The sequence below is a fragment of the Lipotes vexillifer genome, unplaced genomic scaffold (genome assembly GCF_000442215.2).
Source record: "Lipotes vexillifer unplaced genomic scaffold, Lipotes_vexillifer_v1.1 scaffold76, whole genome shotgun sequence".
Taxonomy (NCBI): domain Eukaryota; kingdom Metazoa; phylum Chordata; class Mammalia; order Artiodactyla; family Lipotidae; genus Lipotes; species Lipotes vexillifer.
In genome coordinates this window covers 3,255,132-3,273,926 of record NW_006773751.1, presented here as the reverse complement: position 1 = coordinate 3,273,926, position 18,795 = coordinate 3,255,132, and the positions used below count along the sequence as shown (strand labels likewise).

At 34.9% G+C, this 18,795-nt stretch overlaps 1 protein-coding gene across 2 annotated transcripts in view; it reads left to right on the top strand.

Moving 5' to 3' along the window:
* RALGPS2 (Ral GEF with PH domain and SH3 binding motif 2) overlaps positions 1-18,795 on the top strand; it is a 155,432-nt gene that overhangs the window by 28,844 nt on the left and 107,793 nt on the right. The window contains exons 2-4 of one of the 2 annotated variants that reach the window (XM_007448529.1): positions 10,441-10,585; positions 15,760-15,864; positions 16,931-16,981. In XM_007448529.1, coding sequence (XP_007448591.1) covers positions 10,529-10,585; positions 15,760-15,864; positions 16,931-16,981 — 213 coding nt within the window. In that variant the 5' untranslated portion in view covers positions 10,441-10,528. Of the gene's footprint in view, positions 1-10,440; positions 10,586-15,759; positions 15,865-16,930; positions 16,982-18,795 lie in introns of those variants that run through there. The other variant, XM_007448528.1, reaches the window with a different exon arrangement.

Here is an 18,795-nt window from a genome sequence, read left to right as displayed (position 1 = left end):
GCAGCTCGAGTACTCGTAAGTGATGTTGAGTCCCTCCCGGAGTATCACATCAGAGGCACACGATGTCTGTCTGCTCCTCATTGGTGATGGTAAATTTGATTCACTCAGTCAAGGTGTTGTCCAGTTTCTTCACAGTGTAGTTACTTATTTTCCCTCTTGCAACTAATAAGCAGTCTGTGGGAAAACACTGTTTTTGTTTTTTTACTTTTTTAAAATTAAAGTCTTTGTAGAAAAATTAAAATTTTTTTTAATTTAAAAATTTTCCCAAAGTTAGGAAAAAATTGACTTGTAAACCTGGAGATAGCCACATTTTAGTGTATGTTGGTACAGTCTCTCTTCTATGCTATAATGATAATGACAACCAAAAAGGATTATACCTCAAATACTGTTTGTCAGATTGCTTTATTGATTTAGCAGTAAGTTGTGGATATTTCCCCATGTATCACTGAGTATCCTCCTGTGGTATTTTAGTGGCTGCCTAGTGTTCCATTGTATATAATCCTTTGCCTACGGATTGTTCTGTGATGTTCAGTTTAGCCTCATGTTTCAGGTATAAGAATCTCCTGGGTGTCCAGGCTATTGAATTGCCCTCCTTTTTAGACCATTTGTCTTGCGTTTTAAGGGAGGCACTGCTGTACTGTTGCCTCACCTGAAATCTTGGCTCTGACATAGAGTCCTGACGTCTGTCTTGCTCCTGTCACACTGACTCGCCATGCTATTTTTCTGTTCCACCATTTCATACTAACAAGCTGAGTTCCTTTCTCTGATCATTCTTAGGCCTACAGTGGCACACTTTTGCCAAATTCAGAAATGTATTTCTGATTCAACTGAATTGTTTTTATGTTTTAATTGCTAAAATTGTGCAGTATTGGGGTTTTTGTTTAATTTCAAGTAGTGTATAGTCTTATGAGTGGACTTTTATGGGCTAGTCTTCTGAGTTGAGCTTCTGGCCAAAATGCACACACACCCACCAGAACACACACACACAAACAAATGTTTGAAGCACGGTTCATCTTTTTGCTTGGAACTTCATTTCTGTTACCTGAATTTCTGGTTAACCTATATTTATATTTTGGGCCAGGTCATATAGGAGATCTCAGAGCTCCTATGTATTAGAATCACTTGGCAAATTATCTTTAGTGAACCTTCTATGCTGGAGGTAGAGTATAACCTTTAGAGGCATTATTTAATAGATTTTTTTCCCCCTTTAATATCTAGTCATTTGAAAGTCTCTCTTCCCCTACAGCTAATTCGTTTTAGACTGTTTAGGTACATGGAAATATAAGCTTTCTTTGTAGCTGTGGGCCAGTTTATAAATGGTTCATCTCATTACATCTACAATTTAGTACAAATGTGACAAAATTATATCTGAAAGACTTGTGTTGAGTCTTTGTTGACTTAAGGCAAAGCAGTTTTAATCCAAGCACATTCTTTAAAGTAGCTTCATTATTTTTAAGCTTTCCTCTACACTTTGAGAAATAATGTCTGCTGTTTCATAGATGGGGAGGTTTAAGTGGGCCAGTTTCTTTTCATTGCCCTTTTGATATATGCACTCTAGGTAGGGTATTAAAGTGGCAGTGTGGTAAGTGAAACAGTTTTCTGCTATCCTTATCTTTTTCCTTCTAATTTAAGATCTCAGCTTACTTTGTTTTGAAAATCATCTTAAATATGTACCTAAAATATTTATAAATAAACTATATGTCTGGAAAAAATATAGAGATGTTTAAGCATAAACAGTAATTTGGTAAGTGATCTAGTAAACAGTCCTGCCGGGAAACAACTTAATAAGTTCTTTTGACAGGAGATTTCTAAATATGTAGATTAATTTAGACATTATCTTTTTTTTTTTTTGTCAACCTGGGTGGTGTGTGAAATTGCTAAACCTGTCCTTGTGGTTCACTTTACAGTGATTGAAGTTTCTCCAGAACATCTTTTTTTTTCCTTACAGTTTCAGGGTTTTCTTATCCATGTGAATTGCTATTGTTTGAAAAATGCTTGTTAACCTTTGATTAAGAATTAAGCAAAAAAAAAAAAAAAAAAAAATTAAGCATAGCTTAGAATTTTTTATCACTTATTCTGTACTACTAAAGATACGTGGAATAATTTCAAGTTGTGTACTTCTGAATAAATTCATAAAATAATTTATAACATTCATGTTTAATTTACCCTTAGAAATTAGTCAGTCAGCATGCAAAGTGGTGTCTCTCTTAAGGGACCTCTCCGCGTTAAATGCAACGATATAGTATTGCAAGCTATTTGTAGATTTATCTCCTTTTTGTCCTGAAAGATATAGTTATTATTAGTTAACATGTTTACACACTTAGAACTTCTAAGAAATGAATATTTTTTAAGTAAAAAAATTTTTTAATTGTTTAGTAAATTTATTTTCCAGTGTACTTGTGTCAAAATATGCTTTCAAAGTGGTTCATTTAGAGGCATAGTTTACTTAGTTTTTCTAATTCATTAGTTTATATTGTAATTTTCACATGCTTCTGGAATTTAGAAGGTCTGCCTTCTGTTTAGAAGAAGGTCTGCCTCTTCCTCTCCTTTTGTTTTGTTTGTTGTTATTGTTCGTTTGTTTGTTTAAAGCCTCATTACTGATAGATGGACTGTGAGCCTCTGCCTAAATATTAGGAAAGTTCCTTGCTCAAGGCCTTACAGCTGGCTGGTAGTGCCCAAGCTAGGATTTGAGCCTAGGGCTTTCCAACTCCAAAATTTGTGTTCTTGCTGTTATACTCTACCATTTTTAGATGCATTGAGTTTTTCCTATATGATTTCATTTAGTTCTTACAACATCTCTCTGAGGTACATTTTATTGTCCCTTATTTATAAACAATTAAATCAGTTCAGAGATTACATAATTTACCCAGCATCCCACACCTGGTTAAAGTGCTAGAATTAGTATTCTGTATCTTACGCTTTTCCCACTGAACTGCTTTCACTACCCCTCAGCGTGGGCGGGACCAGCATTCACAAATTAATATGAATTTTGTTAAAACTTTTTCTTTTAAATATCATCTGAGATTGCCATTTTCATGGCTCAGGGATTCTGAATTAGAATGGTGATGGAGGATGAAGGTGATAGAAGTTAAGAGGAGAGAATGTGATCATGGGAGTTTTATACAACTAGAAGACTAGGAGAGGGTCCTGGAGAGCAGAGATTAGAGAAGCCTGGGTGGGAAAGGGGCCTGCATGCCACTTCAGATGCTTTGCTTTTTTGGCAAAAGGTGGGAGTGTTGTTTACTACTCACCTTCCCTAAAGCCCATTGGCATACCCCTGCATGGTAATCCTTGAAATACTGGTTTTAGTTTCCTAAGGTCATTTCCCTACTCAGAAACCTTTAATGGTGCCTAGTGCCTGTCCCTTCCAATTTAAATTCCTCCTTTTGACAGTTGAGACCCTCTGCAATCTGGTCCTGTCACCTCTTTGAACCTTTCCAGAGCTCATCAGAAATGTTCTCCCCACCAGGCAGGTCAGTGTCCACATCATAACTTCTCTCTGGGCTACCTTTACTTTTAAATTTGCACCCTTGATGGTTTTTACTTATCCTTTCTTCATACTCTTCAACCTGTGTTTCTTTATAAGCCTATACATCATTTTCTCCTGTAGAAATCATGCGACTCTTGAAGCTGAATCACAGCTTAACAAGTTGTAGCGATTCTCTCATTTCTGCTCTTTCCCCTCTAGCCATTTATAAATCAGCTCAGAGGAAGAACAACCTTTTAGGTTCTCTTCTCTGGTTCCCTTCTTCCCTCATTTTGTCTCTCCGCCCCCCCCCCCCCCCCCCCCCCCGTCCTAGTTTTTTCCTATCCATCAGTTTATCCTTCTTTCTTGTCTTTTGTTTTTCTATCCACCTGTCCTCCTTTTTTCCCTCCCTTCTGGCTGCCTATTCCTACTGTGTAAGCTTGGGCAAGTTACCTATTTGCTCATCTCTAAAAATGGGGTATAATATAATAACTTCATAGGGTTTGTTTTGATGATTGAGTGAAGTTTTAATGAAAAAGTGCTTAGACAAGGACCTGGATAATAAGCACTCCATAAATGTTAGCTTTTGTTTGTTATTGTACCGTCTTGTGTATTTTAATGTATGAAACAAATGATAGGGTGCCTATAAAAGGAGAAGTAGTTTTTCTTTTTTACATAAAAGCAAGTTATTTTTAAAAATAGTTATTAAATAGAGGTTAATTTAAAACTTTTAAACATTTTGACTGTCATCTAAAATCATTAATCATCCTAACAGTCTTGGTTAACATAACTGTTTCTACTCCTGACTTTACTTTTATTCGATACAAAGTTAAACAGAAACCAGGACAAGTTTTTCTACCTAGAGATAAATTAGTATTTCAGGTACATACTACAACATTCTTACTTGCTTGCTACACGGACTAATTTTGTGATAAATTCTTTCTTTGTCTGAAAAATGTCTTTATGTTGCCTTCTCTTGGATGAGAATTTAGCTGGGTATGGAATTTTAGGTTTACAGTTATTTTCTCTTGGCACTTTGAATATATTTCATTGTCTTCTGTGTCTTTTGGTATTGTTGAGAAGCTTTCCATTTAATTTGTTCCTATGTAAATAAAATACCTTACCCACTTGTTTTTTAAATAAGTATTCTCCAGTTTAAAGTGATGTATATAGAATATGATTCTTTCTATTTATTTATCCTGCTCAGAGTTTGTGGTTACTGAATGTGAAGATATATGTCTTTCCTGTATCTTGGAAACTTCTCAGCCTTTCTCTCTTTAAATGTTGCCTTTCGTTATCTCTCTTCCTCTGGAACGCCTCTTAGACGTGTTAGATCTTATTCTATTTTGCATTTCTTTAGTCTTTCTTCACATTTTACATATCATTAAGCCTTTGTTAGAATTTTTGCATAGTTTCATTTCTCTTTTCTACTTCACAAATTCTCTCTTTAGTTGTGTTAATCTGATGCTTAATTCTCCAGTGACTCTATCTTCCATTTCTTTTTGAAAATTTTATTTTGTTCCCTTACAAACGTCTGTCTTGCTTTTTTTTATAACGTCTTATTGTATTTTCAGTGTCTTCTTTTAAGGCCGCTGGCTTTAATCTTTAATCTGGTTTTATAGCCTGTATCTGATAATTTTTCATCTAAAGTTCTCAAGAGATAAGTGTTTCCTGCTTTTACTTGTAGTGGGTTGTTTGCTTATAGAGTTGGTAAATTTCTCTTTTGAGCTTGCGGGCAGGGGGAATTCTGCATTGCCTGAGTTGAAGGAATGTTCCCCGCCCTGCCCCCCAAATTTTGTTCCCTCCATCTGCCTTGGGTTCCAGGAGTCTCACTGGCTTGTGAACATTTTATTTGAATTTCTAGTCTTGAAGGTCTTGGGCCATGCTGGTAGTATAAATTCAAATTCTGTGTCTGTGCTGGAGCATGCCTAGGATTACAAATTATCATTTTGTAGACACCCTCCACCAGCCACAGTGGTAAGCCCAGGCCAAGACACACAAGTTTCTTATCTTGCTGTACCAGAATTTTTTTTACAGACCATCTTATCACTGATTGGGTAGACTATCAGTCTCTCTGGCTTTATTCTAGGTAAAAGTGTGTGTGGATGGGTTGGCGTGGGGAGTGTGTATGTCTCAATTCCATTCTCATCTCTTGGTTGCTTTTTCTGTCCAACTGATGTCAATGTCCATTTCTAAATTTCTCTTGTGGTACAAAGATTTTTACATTGTTTTTCATCCATGTTGCTGGAAATAGAAAATAGTCATCATATTCTTTTAAATGTGTGTAGTATTGTGTGTATTGAGTATTTGATTGCCATTCTCCCTATACCTTTATTGTTAATTGGGCATTTATCTAATGTTACCCTGTGAATAACTGCTTTGTTCAGTCATTTATTCATCTTTCCCAGATTAAATAGGCAATTGAGGTCAGTATTGTGTTTATGTGCCTCCTGAGTGCAAAGATGAAAAATAATGGTTTTTCTGTTGTGTTTTGTTTTAAATATGGGTCTTTAAAATCAAGGAACTCAAAATTCATTAAGGAGAGACACATAAATATATCAGTGTGAAAATATAGCAATAGAATTCTGACAGAAGAGCAGTGGGAGCATAAAAGGAGACTAATGACCTCTCTGTGGGAAGCATTGGGGAGCTCTTATAACCCTGGATGTTCATCAGAACCCCTTTCTTTTAAATTTCTTTTGTAATAACTTGAACTTGTTATAAGCAAATACCAAAGGTGATCTTGTTTAGTGCTATAGTAGAAATGATTTGAAGAGGCAACCACATTTTTTATTAAACTTTTGTCAAAATAGCTCAGTATCAATCATGTCAAAGACAAAATCTTTTTTTTGTTGTTGTCGTTACTCATCAGACTTCTGATGGCTGTAATTGTTAAAACAAAGTACTGGGGAATTTGGGACTAATCTCTAATTTTCTTAGATAAAAAGATAAAGAAGGCAGTGCAAGTTTAGCTTAGTGTCAGAAATGCTGGAAGTGCTATCATATACAGACATTTAAATCTTTGGACCTTCCATGAGTGTCATATAAAATGTCTTTAACATTTATTTTAAAATAAATTTTAAAGGAGAGCCAAGCACTATAACAACTTTTAAATATTGAGTTGCAATTATGTTGTTTTAACTTTACCCTGTTACTTTTTTTCTCATGAAATTTGTAAGTTTACAATAAGAAGGTTCAGATTCTTTTGTTGAAATTGTCACTTATGTTTTTTTTCTTATAATTGTCTATTTGAATTTTTTAATGTGGTTATATACAAAGGCATGAAAGTCACTTCTGGTTTTCACTATTGTAAATAGTGCTTGATTTAAATAACCGTTATCTATGTAGTTTTTTCTTTTTCTCTAGAGTATTTTTTTTTAAGTTTCAAGTGTCCCAGCTTTGGCAGTTTACTATTTATTTATTTATTTGGTTGCTCTGAGTCTTTAGTTGTGGCAGGCGGGCTCCTTAGTTGTGGCATGCGAACTCTTAGTTGCAGCATGCATGAGGGATCTAGTTCCCTGACCAGGGATTGAACCCGGGCCCCTGCATTGGGAGCTGTGGAGTCTTACCCACTGGACCACTAGGGAAGTCCCCTCCAGAGTTATAGTAAGATGAATTTCTGGTACTGAGATTTTAAGCCATGTGTGAGCATATCAATTCTGTATTATCTGAATATTTCCAAAGAAATTGCAGTAATTAATTACATTTCATTACCTTTTTCCTTATAGTTGCTTAGCTCTTCTAGAGCATGTTTTTTAAAATATTAAATGTCTTCAGCATAATATTCTTTTTTTTTTTTTTTTTTTGCGGTACGCGGGCCTCTCGCTGCTGTGGCCTCTCCCATTGCGGAGCACAGGCTCCGGACGCGCAGGCTCAGCGGCCATGGCTCACGTGCCCAGCTGCTCCACGGCCTGTGGGATCCTCCCGGACCAGGGCACGAACCCATGTCCCCTGCATCGGCAGGCGGACTCTCAACCACTGAGCCATCAGGGAATCCCTAGCATAATATTCTTAATGATGATAGCATAAATTATTTTAGAAAAGAACTGGTACTATGAAATGAGAGTACATTAGTGAGAAGTTGTCACTTTAACTTTACTCTCTTGTTTACTTTTTTAAAAAAGCATTGGTTTCTTTGTGGGGATACCATTGAGAAAGTGAGGAGTTAGGAGACTAAATGATTGTGCCTGCGGTTTAAATAATCTAGTTTGTGACCGCAAGCAGGGGAGGTAAATCTACACATTTCAGATTTCCTATTTGGGGATTATATTGAACTACTATGCCTGTTTTGGTATTTAAACCCTTTTAAAGGGCAGATTAAATGTCTTTAGAAGTTTCAGAAGAGAATAGGAAATAATAAATTTCATTAAGAAAAGAGCTGCTGCGATGTTGGTGTTTATTATGAATGATTGTGCTGTTTATACATAGCGCTAGGAAAAGTAAATAATATTAAGGCATATATTTGACTTATCTAATTTGAACTTTTTTGTGTGCAAAACACAGAAACGTCTTGGGGCACATATTATAAAAATATAAACCCATGCCTGTCTTAGGACTTGCAGTGTTTTTATGGTATCATATGAGGCTTTGTTGTACTTAAACAGTATTAAATACTGACATGTAGTACATTTGTAAGTAATTATGAATAAGATTTTTGTTGAGGTATGCTTTGCTATACTTTTTTTTCATGTAATGGGTTTTAATGACAATTTTCATAGGATATTTAAATGACATTTTGATTAAAAGCAGGCAGAGAAAGCTTTATTCTTTACTGTTAATAGTTTACAAATGTATTAATGTTTATTCCTGGTGTATTACCTCTTTTTCAGTAGTTACTAACCATAAAATTTATATAGTTGATATATAAGTTTTAGACTAAGGATACATTTTTTTTAACGATTTGATTTTTTCTTAACACTAGGGGGCACTGTTGATTTATGAATTCATATCTAAATTAATCAGGCATAGCATGTGGAATGAAATGAAATTATTTGAAGACATTTCATTGCAAATTTAGTGTTGCCTTCAAGAGAATTTGGATTATCAAGTTCATTTTGTATAGTACTATAAATATAAATGATTCTTAATAAGATTCTTAATAAGAATAAATGAAGTTTATAAAATAAATACTGTAGATTGAAGGAAATTAGAGTATTTCTATGCTCTATTCATTTTCATATTGGTTTTCTAAATGTTTTTTTTTAAAAAAATCATTATTTCTAATGTATTTCTCATTTAAAAAATTCTAGCACAATGTTTTGCTCTTAGCAGGTACTTAGGGTATATCTGAAGAAACGAAGTTAAATTTAAGATGTGACTGAAGGCTGCTATCATTAGTAATACTTTTTAAGCATTTGAAAACCAGCAACATGTTTTGCTACATCTAGGAAACATATTTTAGGCATTCTCATTCATTATTTCTGCAGTCAGGATTTTGCTGATGCCCACCAACATGTATTTTGTGAGAGGTATATTTCTAAGGTTTTTGTCTTCTTTAATTAGAAGACTCCCTTGAATTTAAGCTTTGTGTGGATTCATTAGATAGTAGACAAAGTGTGTGTCATTATAATAGCACTCTTACCATGTGTCAGCACTGTTTTAGGTGCTTTGAATATATTAATTAATTTCTCCTCACAACTCTATGAAGTAGGTACTTATTGCTGTTATATAGGTAAGGAAATTGAACACAGAAAAGGCAAACAGTTTGCTGGGTTCAAACTTAAAGCAATTTTTTCCTAGAGTCTCTGCTTCTAAATCACTGTCCTATATTGCTTCTCCAGAGAGAGGAAATTTAGCATTTCAAGAGAATTATTATTGATATTTCAAACTAAGTTTTTAAAGTGAGTATAATTTTGTAATACACAGCATAAGGAATATAGTCAGTAGTAGTGTTAATAACTCTGTATGGTGACAGATGGTAACTAGATTATTGTGGTAGTCATTTTGTAACGTGTAAAAATATCAAATCCCTATGTTATACACCTCAAACTATTATAATAATGTAAGTCAATTACACTTCAATAAAAAAGTGGATATAGTTTTAAATACCTAATTTATAGACCCTTAACCATTTCTCTTATGAAAAATATCATAGAAATTTAAAGTTGGAAAGGGACCTTACTCTGTTTATTTGTGTCATTTTACAGAGAGGAAGAAATTCCCTCCTAGATAGGTGAAGTTACCAACACAGTGATATACAGCAAGTTTTTTGTGGAAAGGGATTAGACTCTCAAGTAAACATTCTGACTTCCAGTAAAGTGGAAAAACTATGGTGGTGTGGAAAGAATATTTGACTAGAATTTTAGATGACTTGAATTTTATTCTTGAGCCATCATTTACCAGCCTGTGTCCTCAGAGGCTGTGTTTGTGTTATATGAGTATCATGATATCTTCCTTAGTCTTATTGGTAGTTGTGAAGATCCGTGAGATAATGGAGTAAAGATACTCAGTAAACTTTAAAGCCCTATACAAATAAATATATCATGTACTGTGGTATTTTTATAACATGCTCCATAATAATTTATTTTTAATTATTCGTGATATCTTTGTAAAGTACATTATCAACACTGCTAAACTTATTCAGTATGGTTGAGTTAGGGATGTCATTTAGATCTCTAAAATTTATTTCATTAGACCATATATTACTTTGCCATGTGTTTTGTACACTTTTTACTTTCTTAAGACTAAAAAAGCTTTTGAATTTTTCTCACAAAAATGAAAAATTATACCTTTGCTTTGCTGATAAAGAATATAACAGCAACGTGTGTTGACCACTGGCCATTTGGTGTTTCTGATCATTGGAAAATAGCATAATAGGATTGTCCTCAAACCAGATTTAGTGATTTAACTGAAGTGAAAAATAGAGTTTAGTAAATTTGAAGTACTTTATTTCTTGGCATGGTGACAGGCATGGGTTTCTTTTTTTAAACTTCCAATAAGACACACAGTTAAAGTTTTCTATTTATTTTTTACAGGAATAATAATGTATTTGTGGCCTTGGACGTGAAGCAGTCAGTCTTCTGTTGCTGTTAACTAGCGTCAGGGACTGATGTTGTGGGAAGCATGGACCTAATGAACGGGCAGGCAAGCAGTGTTAATATTGCTGCTACTGCTTCTGAGGTAAGACATTTAAAAAGTTTAGTTGTAAAATTTCTTACCTGGCATTCTAATTTTTTAAGCATTATGATTGGTCACAGATGTAAATCAGAGCTTGAGAAAAAGGGTTACAGATTTTTCAGTTTTCAAAAACTATTTTCATTGTACCATCCATGTGTTCATTGTACGTTTTAGGAGTTCATCCCTACCTACTTCATATACTTGACAAATAATGGTTACTTAAAACCCTTTCTTGGGTTTAGTTTTAAAGAATGCATAGAATTTCTTTTCAAAGTGTTTTTACATTTTATGAACCTTGAGGGCAACAGTACAAGTGGGGCAAGGAATGACATAATATTGACACTGTCAGATCCCTTGATTCCAAGCCTGTTGAAGGAGATCAAAGACCTATTAGGCTGGAATGTTGAAAGGGCTCCTCTGGTGATGTAGCTCAGAGTGTTAAAGATGGAGATAAAGACTGAACTAGGTGCTCACCTCCCCCCCCCCCACTCTTTTTTTTGCTTTGTCTGTAAATCTAGGGTACTTGGCCTGCTTTCCTTAATAACTTTTGTATTTAGCTTCTATATTTCTCCTTAATTTTACTCTCACCATAGAGGATGAGAATAAATGTTTATGACACTTTAACGCCTTGACCTCAGAGTTCCTTGATAACTTCATTTTGCCCAAGCCAATTACTTAGGCCTTGCTGTCATTGCAAATATTCTATTCTAAGTCAGTAGTTTCAATTATTTTTCTTATTAGATGATTTCTGTATTTTTTTAACATCTTTATTGGAGTATGATTTCTGTATTTTTAACTCTAGCTCTGGCTTCCCTTATGAATTTTATTAAGCATTTCTGATGGATGGACTTTTTATTTACAATATGAACAAAATCAGGTTACTTTGTTTCTATTCTGCTGCACTACCTGTAAAGAAAATAGGCCACCCTCTTTCTCTGACTTTTGTTAGTAGCATCACCGTTTCCTTAGCATCAAAGTTCAGATCTGTAGATTTGGCATTAACCTGCTTCCCCTTGCCCACCACAGCCATTTACACATCACAGCAGGGAGAGTCCGCTAACAAAACAGAAGTTAGAATCCTCTGTAATGTAATCATCTAGTGACATCTCATCCTGCCCACACTCAAGTGGAGAGGATTACACAGCGGGGTGACCACCAAGAGATAGAGATGCCTGGCAGCCGGCTTAGAGCCTGTCCACCACACCTTATCTCTGAGATCTAGTCCTTTACTCCTTATTTCTACTAGTACCATCTTAGTTTGGTCATTTATTATTTCTTGTCTAGAATGTTACAGTGGCCTTTCATTTTGATCTTGCACTTCTATTCTCTGCTATTTTTGGTACATTTGATTGTAATTCAATTTTAATATTCTTAAAATAGCTGTTATACTTTATTGTATTCCCAAACTGTCCATGGTTCCTCATTACCTAACTAAATATTAACTAAATACACATTCAGCCCTGCATTTAAGACTTTCATCAGAATGAGCCTAAATTTTCTTTCTAATGGATTTAACTGCTACTAATTCCTTATGTGAAATTTACATTCTAATGAAAGAATACTACATCTTGTTGATGTTTGTATAAACCCTTAGCCTTTTCTATTTCAAAAAATTAGGGAAGTTTTCTCCTGATTCCCTAAACAGATAGGAGCTTTCTGATTTTTGAAACTATCACTTAAAAAAAACATTTTAAATAATTTTTCCATAAATTTATACATAGCTTTTCTTCCTTCTTGAGACAGGGATTATATATGTTTGTAAATATGTCTGTAATATATGTAAATTTACATGGTATTTTTATGACCATATTTCTTGACTATGTTAAATGTATGTGTGTATATGTATAGTATATTTAGGACTATATATCCTGAAACATATGAGCTAGTATTACAGGAAACAGTACACAATTGTTTGTTAAATAAAATAGATCATTTCATTCATATAAAAAATTGTGTTGGCCTTTCTGAAAGTGGATGAATTACATCAGACCTCAGAGTAATATAATTTAGTACATGAGAAGTAAGGGGTGGGGGAGGGGGAAGTCTGCCTTTTAAATTGTCCTCCTGCTGTGGTAAGAAGATAAAATTAAAAATATATGTTTTTCTACCTTCTCTTAAAATAAAGATGTGTTAACATATCAAAATGCAAACTTCTCACAAATGTGAAATCCTCACAAGTACTTAAGGTATTTGATGGGTGATTGACTCCTCCTGTCTCTGCCTTCTAGACTTAACCTGTGTTTAAGCTTCTGGTCAGTAGAGTGGTGGCGAACTTTTTTCAGACATTTAGAAGTGTCAGTAGTTTTTTAGTCTTGTTGTGAATAAAGAATTACTGCTATGCTCTTAGTGCACATTATGTCTTAGTACTGCTTAGCTTCTTATCGTTACCATCTTATTTATTGGTAGTGGGAAAGCAGATAGAAGCACATCACTCATAATTTTTAAAGCCTCTACTAATGGCTTGTAAGAAGGAAAAGAGGAAAATGATTACTGACTTTGATAAGCAGTAAGATTGCCATTACGATTTGCTCACTTGTCTTGAATGAGTTAGAAACTTGGAGAAAATTACCAAATTATGTTTAAAATGAATGTATTTACTTGACAATATATTTATTATTTGGTAGTTATTGGATTAGTATATACTGCTTAACTGATGTCTATTTGAATGCTTAACATGAATAAATTTCTGTATTAGTCTTGGAATATAAAGTAACATTGTCAACATACTGTAAGCTAGTCTTAGTTACAGAGATTAAGCACATGGAATAAGATACTATATATGAAATCCATTTATGAGACTTTGGACTTCTGCTCAGACACGTAAAGAGCTTGGAATTCATCACTCCTGTCCTCACAGCTTGATAAAAGCTGAACAAACTGAAAACCAATAACTTGTCTTAGCTCTATCAGAGAATTGATGTCACAGAGCAAATTGACAGTGATGCTCTGAAAACTGGAGAACGAGGCAAATACAGAGAATCACTGTTTACCAAGAGCAGAATTCCCTGGAGCCAGGAAAGGGTAAGAGAGCTTACTGTAGTTGACAAACTGCTGGAGGCAGTGTGTGGACTAGCTAGAGAGTTAAGAACTCCTGGGGGCTCAGTTTTAGGTCTCCCTCCCCACTTTTGTGAGTTTTACCTCCAGGAGCCCCACCAAGTTCTCACAGTGAGGTTCAGAGAAAAATCCCTCCTGTTTCCAGCAGAGGGAGGGGAAAGTAACCATTTTGAAATATACTAGGGGGAAGTAATCATCCTAAAATATGCCCAGCACATTCTATTCCCCACCTGACCTCAGTGGAGGCTGCTTTACCAGAGCCTAACCTACTTGCAGAAAGAGAAATACCCAACTCCAGGCCCTCTAGCCTTCCTGTCTTACTTTCTAAGGGGAGTCCAGGGTACTGAGAAGCACCTAAGGTCACAGCCCAAGGGCACAGGCTCACTAAAGTACCTGATTGTAGGGCAATGGAACGCTTCTCCTCTTCCCACACCTTACCACCACATCAACAGGGCTCCTGTATAATAGTAAAGGATCATAGCTGAAAGAACTGCAAGGCACAGACTCTTATCTAAGGAGGAGTTTCTAGAAAAACCCAGAGACAAAAACAAGGACACTAGAGGAAAGTGAAGGCACCTCTAACCACAACAAATAGTAAACAGCATAACTCCTATACAAATAAACGTAAACCCTTACACTAAAGGCCTATTTGCCTCAGTTTCTGTTACCCACTAAATCATGTCTGGCTTTCAGCAAATTTTAAGGCATGCTAAAAGTAACAAAAAAACATAAGCTGAAGAGGCAAAGCAAGCAGCACAGCCAGACTCAGATATGGCAAAGATTTTGGAATTAACGGACTGGGAATTAAAATAACCATGATTAATAATGCTAATAGCTCTAATGGAAAAAATTGACAACATGCAAGAATAGATGGATAGTAGAAGCAGGGATATTGAAATTCTAAGAATCAAAAGGAAATGCTAGAAATCGAAAACATCGTTCCAGAAATGACGAGTGACTTTGATTGGCTCACCAGTAGACTGGTGACCAGTAGACAGCTAAGGAAAGAATCAGTGAACCTGAAGACATGTTAATAGTATCGTCCCAAGCTGAAGTGCAAAGAGAAAATAGAATGAGGAAAATGGAACTCAATATTCAGCAACTGTGGGGCAATGACAAAAGGTGTAGCATGTACGTAATGGGACTGCCAGAAGGAGGAGAAAGAGAAAGGAGCAGAAGAAATATTTGAAGTAATAATGGTTGAGAATTTTCCAAAATTAATGACAGATCCCTTCTTTTGTAATGATTTTGATATTTAGTTGCTACTGCAAGGGAAGTAAAAATGAAGCATAATGACAGGTGCTCAAAATTGATGTATAATAGCTGATAGGTTAACATAACATAATATTATACCCCCGTAAATGAAACTTTGGTTAGTTTTTTCTGCCACTGACTGTAGCCTGATATCCTACCACCATTTAACAGAGAGTGATCTAAATGTTCTTACAGGGATGATACTCTGGTTTCAGCCAACTGATTGCAAAATACACTTATTTTGTAGTACAGATGAAGTGGAAATTTAACAGAAATAAGATTTTCAGGGCCAAAAGCTGCCTTTTGTTCTGCATATAGCAACAGCATATTCAAAATTAAAGCAGAAAATGCTTAAATCTGTACTATAATAAGAAGAACAGTATCAATTGTACGATCACAGACAGACATTCACTTAACAAACTAGACTGGGTTGTTTAGTTAATGGAGTTCTGAATGTTTTCCTATGGTTTATGTTAGGAAAATAATTTGTCTTTTTCTCAATAAAAATTAGTTTTAAAAATTATAGATGCGTGTATCCTTCTCCCCTAACTTCTTTTACCCCATTTGAAAATCATTGAACTTGTTATTGATAATATCTTTTATTTCTGTTGGAAATGATAGGATGTCAGGGTGAGGAAACAGGAAAACTTGCTCGAGAACCTAAAAATCTAAAGTTGAGGTCAGATTTCAAGTTGCCCGACCCTTTTCCTAGTGCTCTTCCAAGGAAGCAGTGTGTTCTGCCCAACTTTTTTACAGCATTTGTTAACTCACTTTTCTTAGCTTCCTCAGTTTTAAGGCCGGTCTAGTTTCCATGACACTTAACTGCAAGACAGTTTTTAAATGGCTGCATTTTTTTTTCAATTTAACAGAAAAGTAGCAGTTCTGAGTCATTGAGTGACAAAGGTTCTGAATTGAAGAAAAGCTTTGATGCTGTGGTATTTGATGTCCTTAAGGTTACACCAGAAGAATATGCGGTAAGCCTCCCACCTCTTGTTCTCCAGTTTTTGCACGTAATTTACATATTGGTGCTATTCAGATAGAATTTGTAGGCCCAACAGAGGAGATTTTTTTTAAAAAACTGGATGTGGGCATCGATGGAGAGAGTAGCACAACAATGGAGCAAGCAGAGGAATGAACAGGAGAAGGTAAGAAAATCCATTGATATTTTTAGAGCAGCTTCGTAAGTTATACTATCAACTTGGTAAGTAATAATAAGTATTTACCTTCATGGTAATTGCTTTTGTCCCTACCAATACCACCTCCCCAAGCTAACTGTACTTTATTGACATATGTAAGAAGTATTTTTACTTTTTCCTAAATTAAAAAATTAAAGTTGAAGGCATTATTGCAGTATCATGAAGGATACCTAGAAAAACTTTTAATTCTTAACTGATATGTGTTCATTTATATGTGCTTTTTCCTTTAACTTGTTAGCAGAATATATTGATTTCCTGATATTGCATCACTCTTGCATTCCAGGAGTAAACTGTGTTTGGCCATAGCATATTATTCCTTGGTATATTGCTAGATTTTGTTTTACATCTATAGCCACAGTTGAGATAGGTCCATGTGAAGTCCTTCAATATGAGTTGCCACTAGTGTAGAGTCAGTTACTTCTTATAAATTGGGAAGAATACCTTTTCATTAATGTCATATTTTATATTACTGTTTGAGTAGATATGATTTAATAGTCACAACAACATCACTGCTCTATGAACCAGTAGATCCAAGGTTTTTTTTTTAATTTGGATTTAATGTATGACCACGTTCAAATTTTTAAAATTATTTTTGTTTACTTTGTAGCTTTACCTTATTTATCTCACAAAACAATATGAATAGGCATGAGATAATTAGAAATAATTATATTTAATGATATAAGGGCTAAATTTTCATTTTCTTAAGCCCTTATAAAACTGGAATTTCTTTCTGGTAAAGATTTGAGTACTCAATATGTTTTAGTACAGAATATAATTTTAATTGCAAATATATGTCACATTATGGAATTCCAAGAAACTGTAATTTTTTTACTTTTTATTTCAGGGTCAGATAACGCTAATGGATGTTCCAGTATTTAAAGCCATTCAACCAGATGTGAGTAGTTTTAAGAACTTTCCTTTAAAATATGCAAGATGGTGAATTATAGTATCCCCAATTAAGAAGTTTTAGAAATGACAAATTACACTTTATATTAATTTTTAAATCTTTAAAGCTTTTGATGTAACTTATCTGTATATTACTCAGGCCTCAAAAACTCATGTGGCATTCATAGCTATACACTGTTGAGTCATAGATAGTACCGTTTGAATCATTTTGGTTGACTTGGCTTCATCACTTTACTGAAGTATCTATTTTACTGATGAGAAAACAGAATGACATTTGTCCCCGATACACAGCTAAGTGTTGGAACTGGCTTTCAGACTCTAAAAACTGATGCTTTTCCCACTCTTATCAGGTAAGAATATTAATATGATTCTGTATCTCAAAACTAAGTCATTGATAATACTGACATATTCAGTACCATAAGATATTTTTTTAGTTCTTCTGGGAACAAAATATAGTGTATTTGTTGCAGTATTTTCAAGTCAACTATAGCATAGATGTTACAGAAAACATCTGTATCTTCAGTGGTATAGACAGTGTTAGTCCTGTGTTTTTCAAGTAAGTTACTTAATGTCTGAGTATCTCAAGCCTGTCACTTAACAAAATGAAAGGATGGGCCTGAATGATCTCTGAGTCTTTGTCATTTCCACAACTTTGTGTTTTTCTAACTTTCCTCCCTTACCATGGAGGGCACCCTCAATAGAACCATTAGTTTAGCAACAGAGGAAGAGAAACAATCTAGTCTATAAATAAGGCACAAACAGAAAATGGCTTTTGTATTTAAATGATAGTAACTGAAATATTCATTTCCTCACATCCCCGAACAAAACAAAGCAAACTAAATTCTTTATAAAAATTACATTTTTTTTGCCCTGAAGTTCAGCCATCTTCTCCTTAGACATATTTTTTTCCTTTTTTTTTTTGCGGTACGCGGGCCTCTCACTGTTGTGGCCTCTCCTGTTAACGGAGCACAGGCTCCGGACGCGCAGGCTCAGCGGCCATGGCTCACGGACCTAGCCACTCCGCGGCATGTGGGATCTTCCCGGACTGGGGCACAAACGCGTGTCCCCTGCATCGGCAGGTGGACTCTCAACCACTGCGCCACCAGGGAAGCCCCTATTTTTTTCCTTTTGAATAAAATGCAATTACTATATTTCTGTTTCATACAACATTAGTACCATCCAGTAGAAATATAATGTGAACCATTTCTATAACTTTACATTTTCTAGTAGCCACATTACAAATTAAAAAGAAACAAGTAAAATTAATTTTAATAATTGTATTTAACCTACTGCATCCAAAATAATTATTATTTCAACTTGTAATCAGTATAAAAATTATTGAGATGTTGTACTCTCTTTTTTCTGTACTAAGAGTTTGAAATTCAGTGTATATTGTATAATTACAGCACATCTTTATGTGGAGTTGCCACATTGCAAGTGCTTGTGCTTGATAGTCATTTGTGGAGAGGGGTTTGACATTGAAGATCTAGACAGTGACTATTACTTAAGGACATAAACGTCAAGTCAATGGGAAATTTTTATTTCCCTGGGACATCTAACAGTGCTTTGTAAACTTCATAGAAGTGAACCTTAAAAATTCCCTTGACCCCAATTCCTGATCTAATTTAACACCAACCCCACTGATTATTTTTTTTAACCTAAGTATCTTATTTATCCATTCTCTCTCTACTCTCAACACCTCAATCCAAGACACCATTGTAACTCAGCTGAATTACTGCAGTGCCCTCTTACCTGATCTGTCCACATCCACCCTGACCCTTCTAAACTTTCTCTACCCAATAG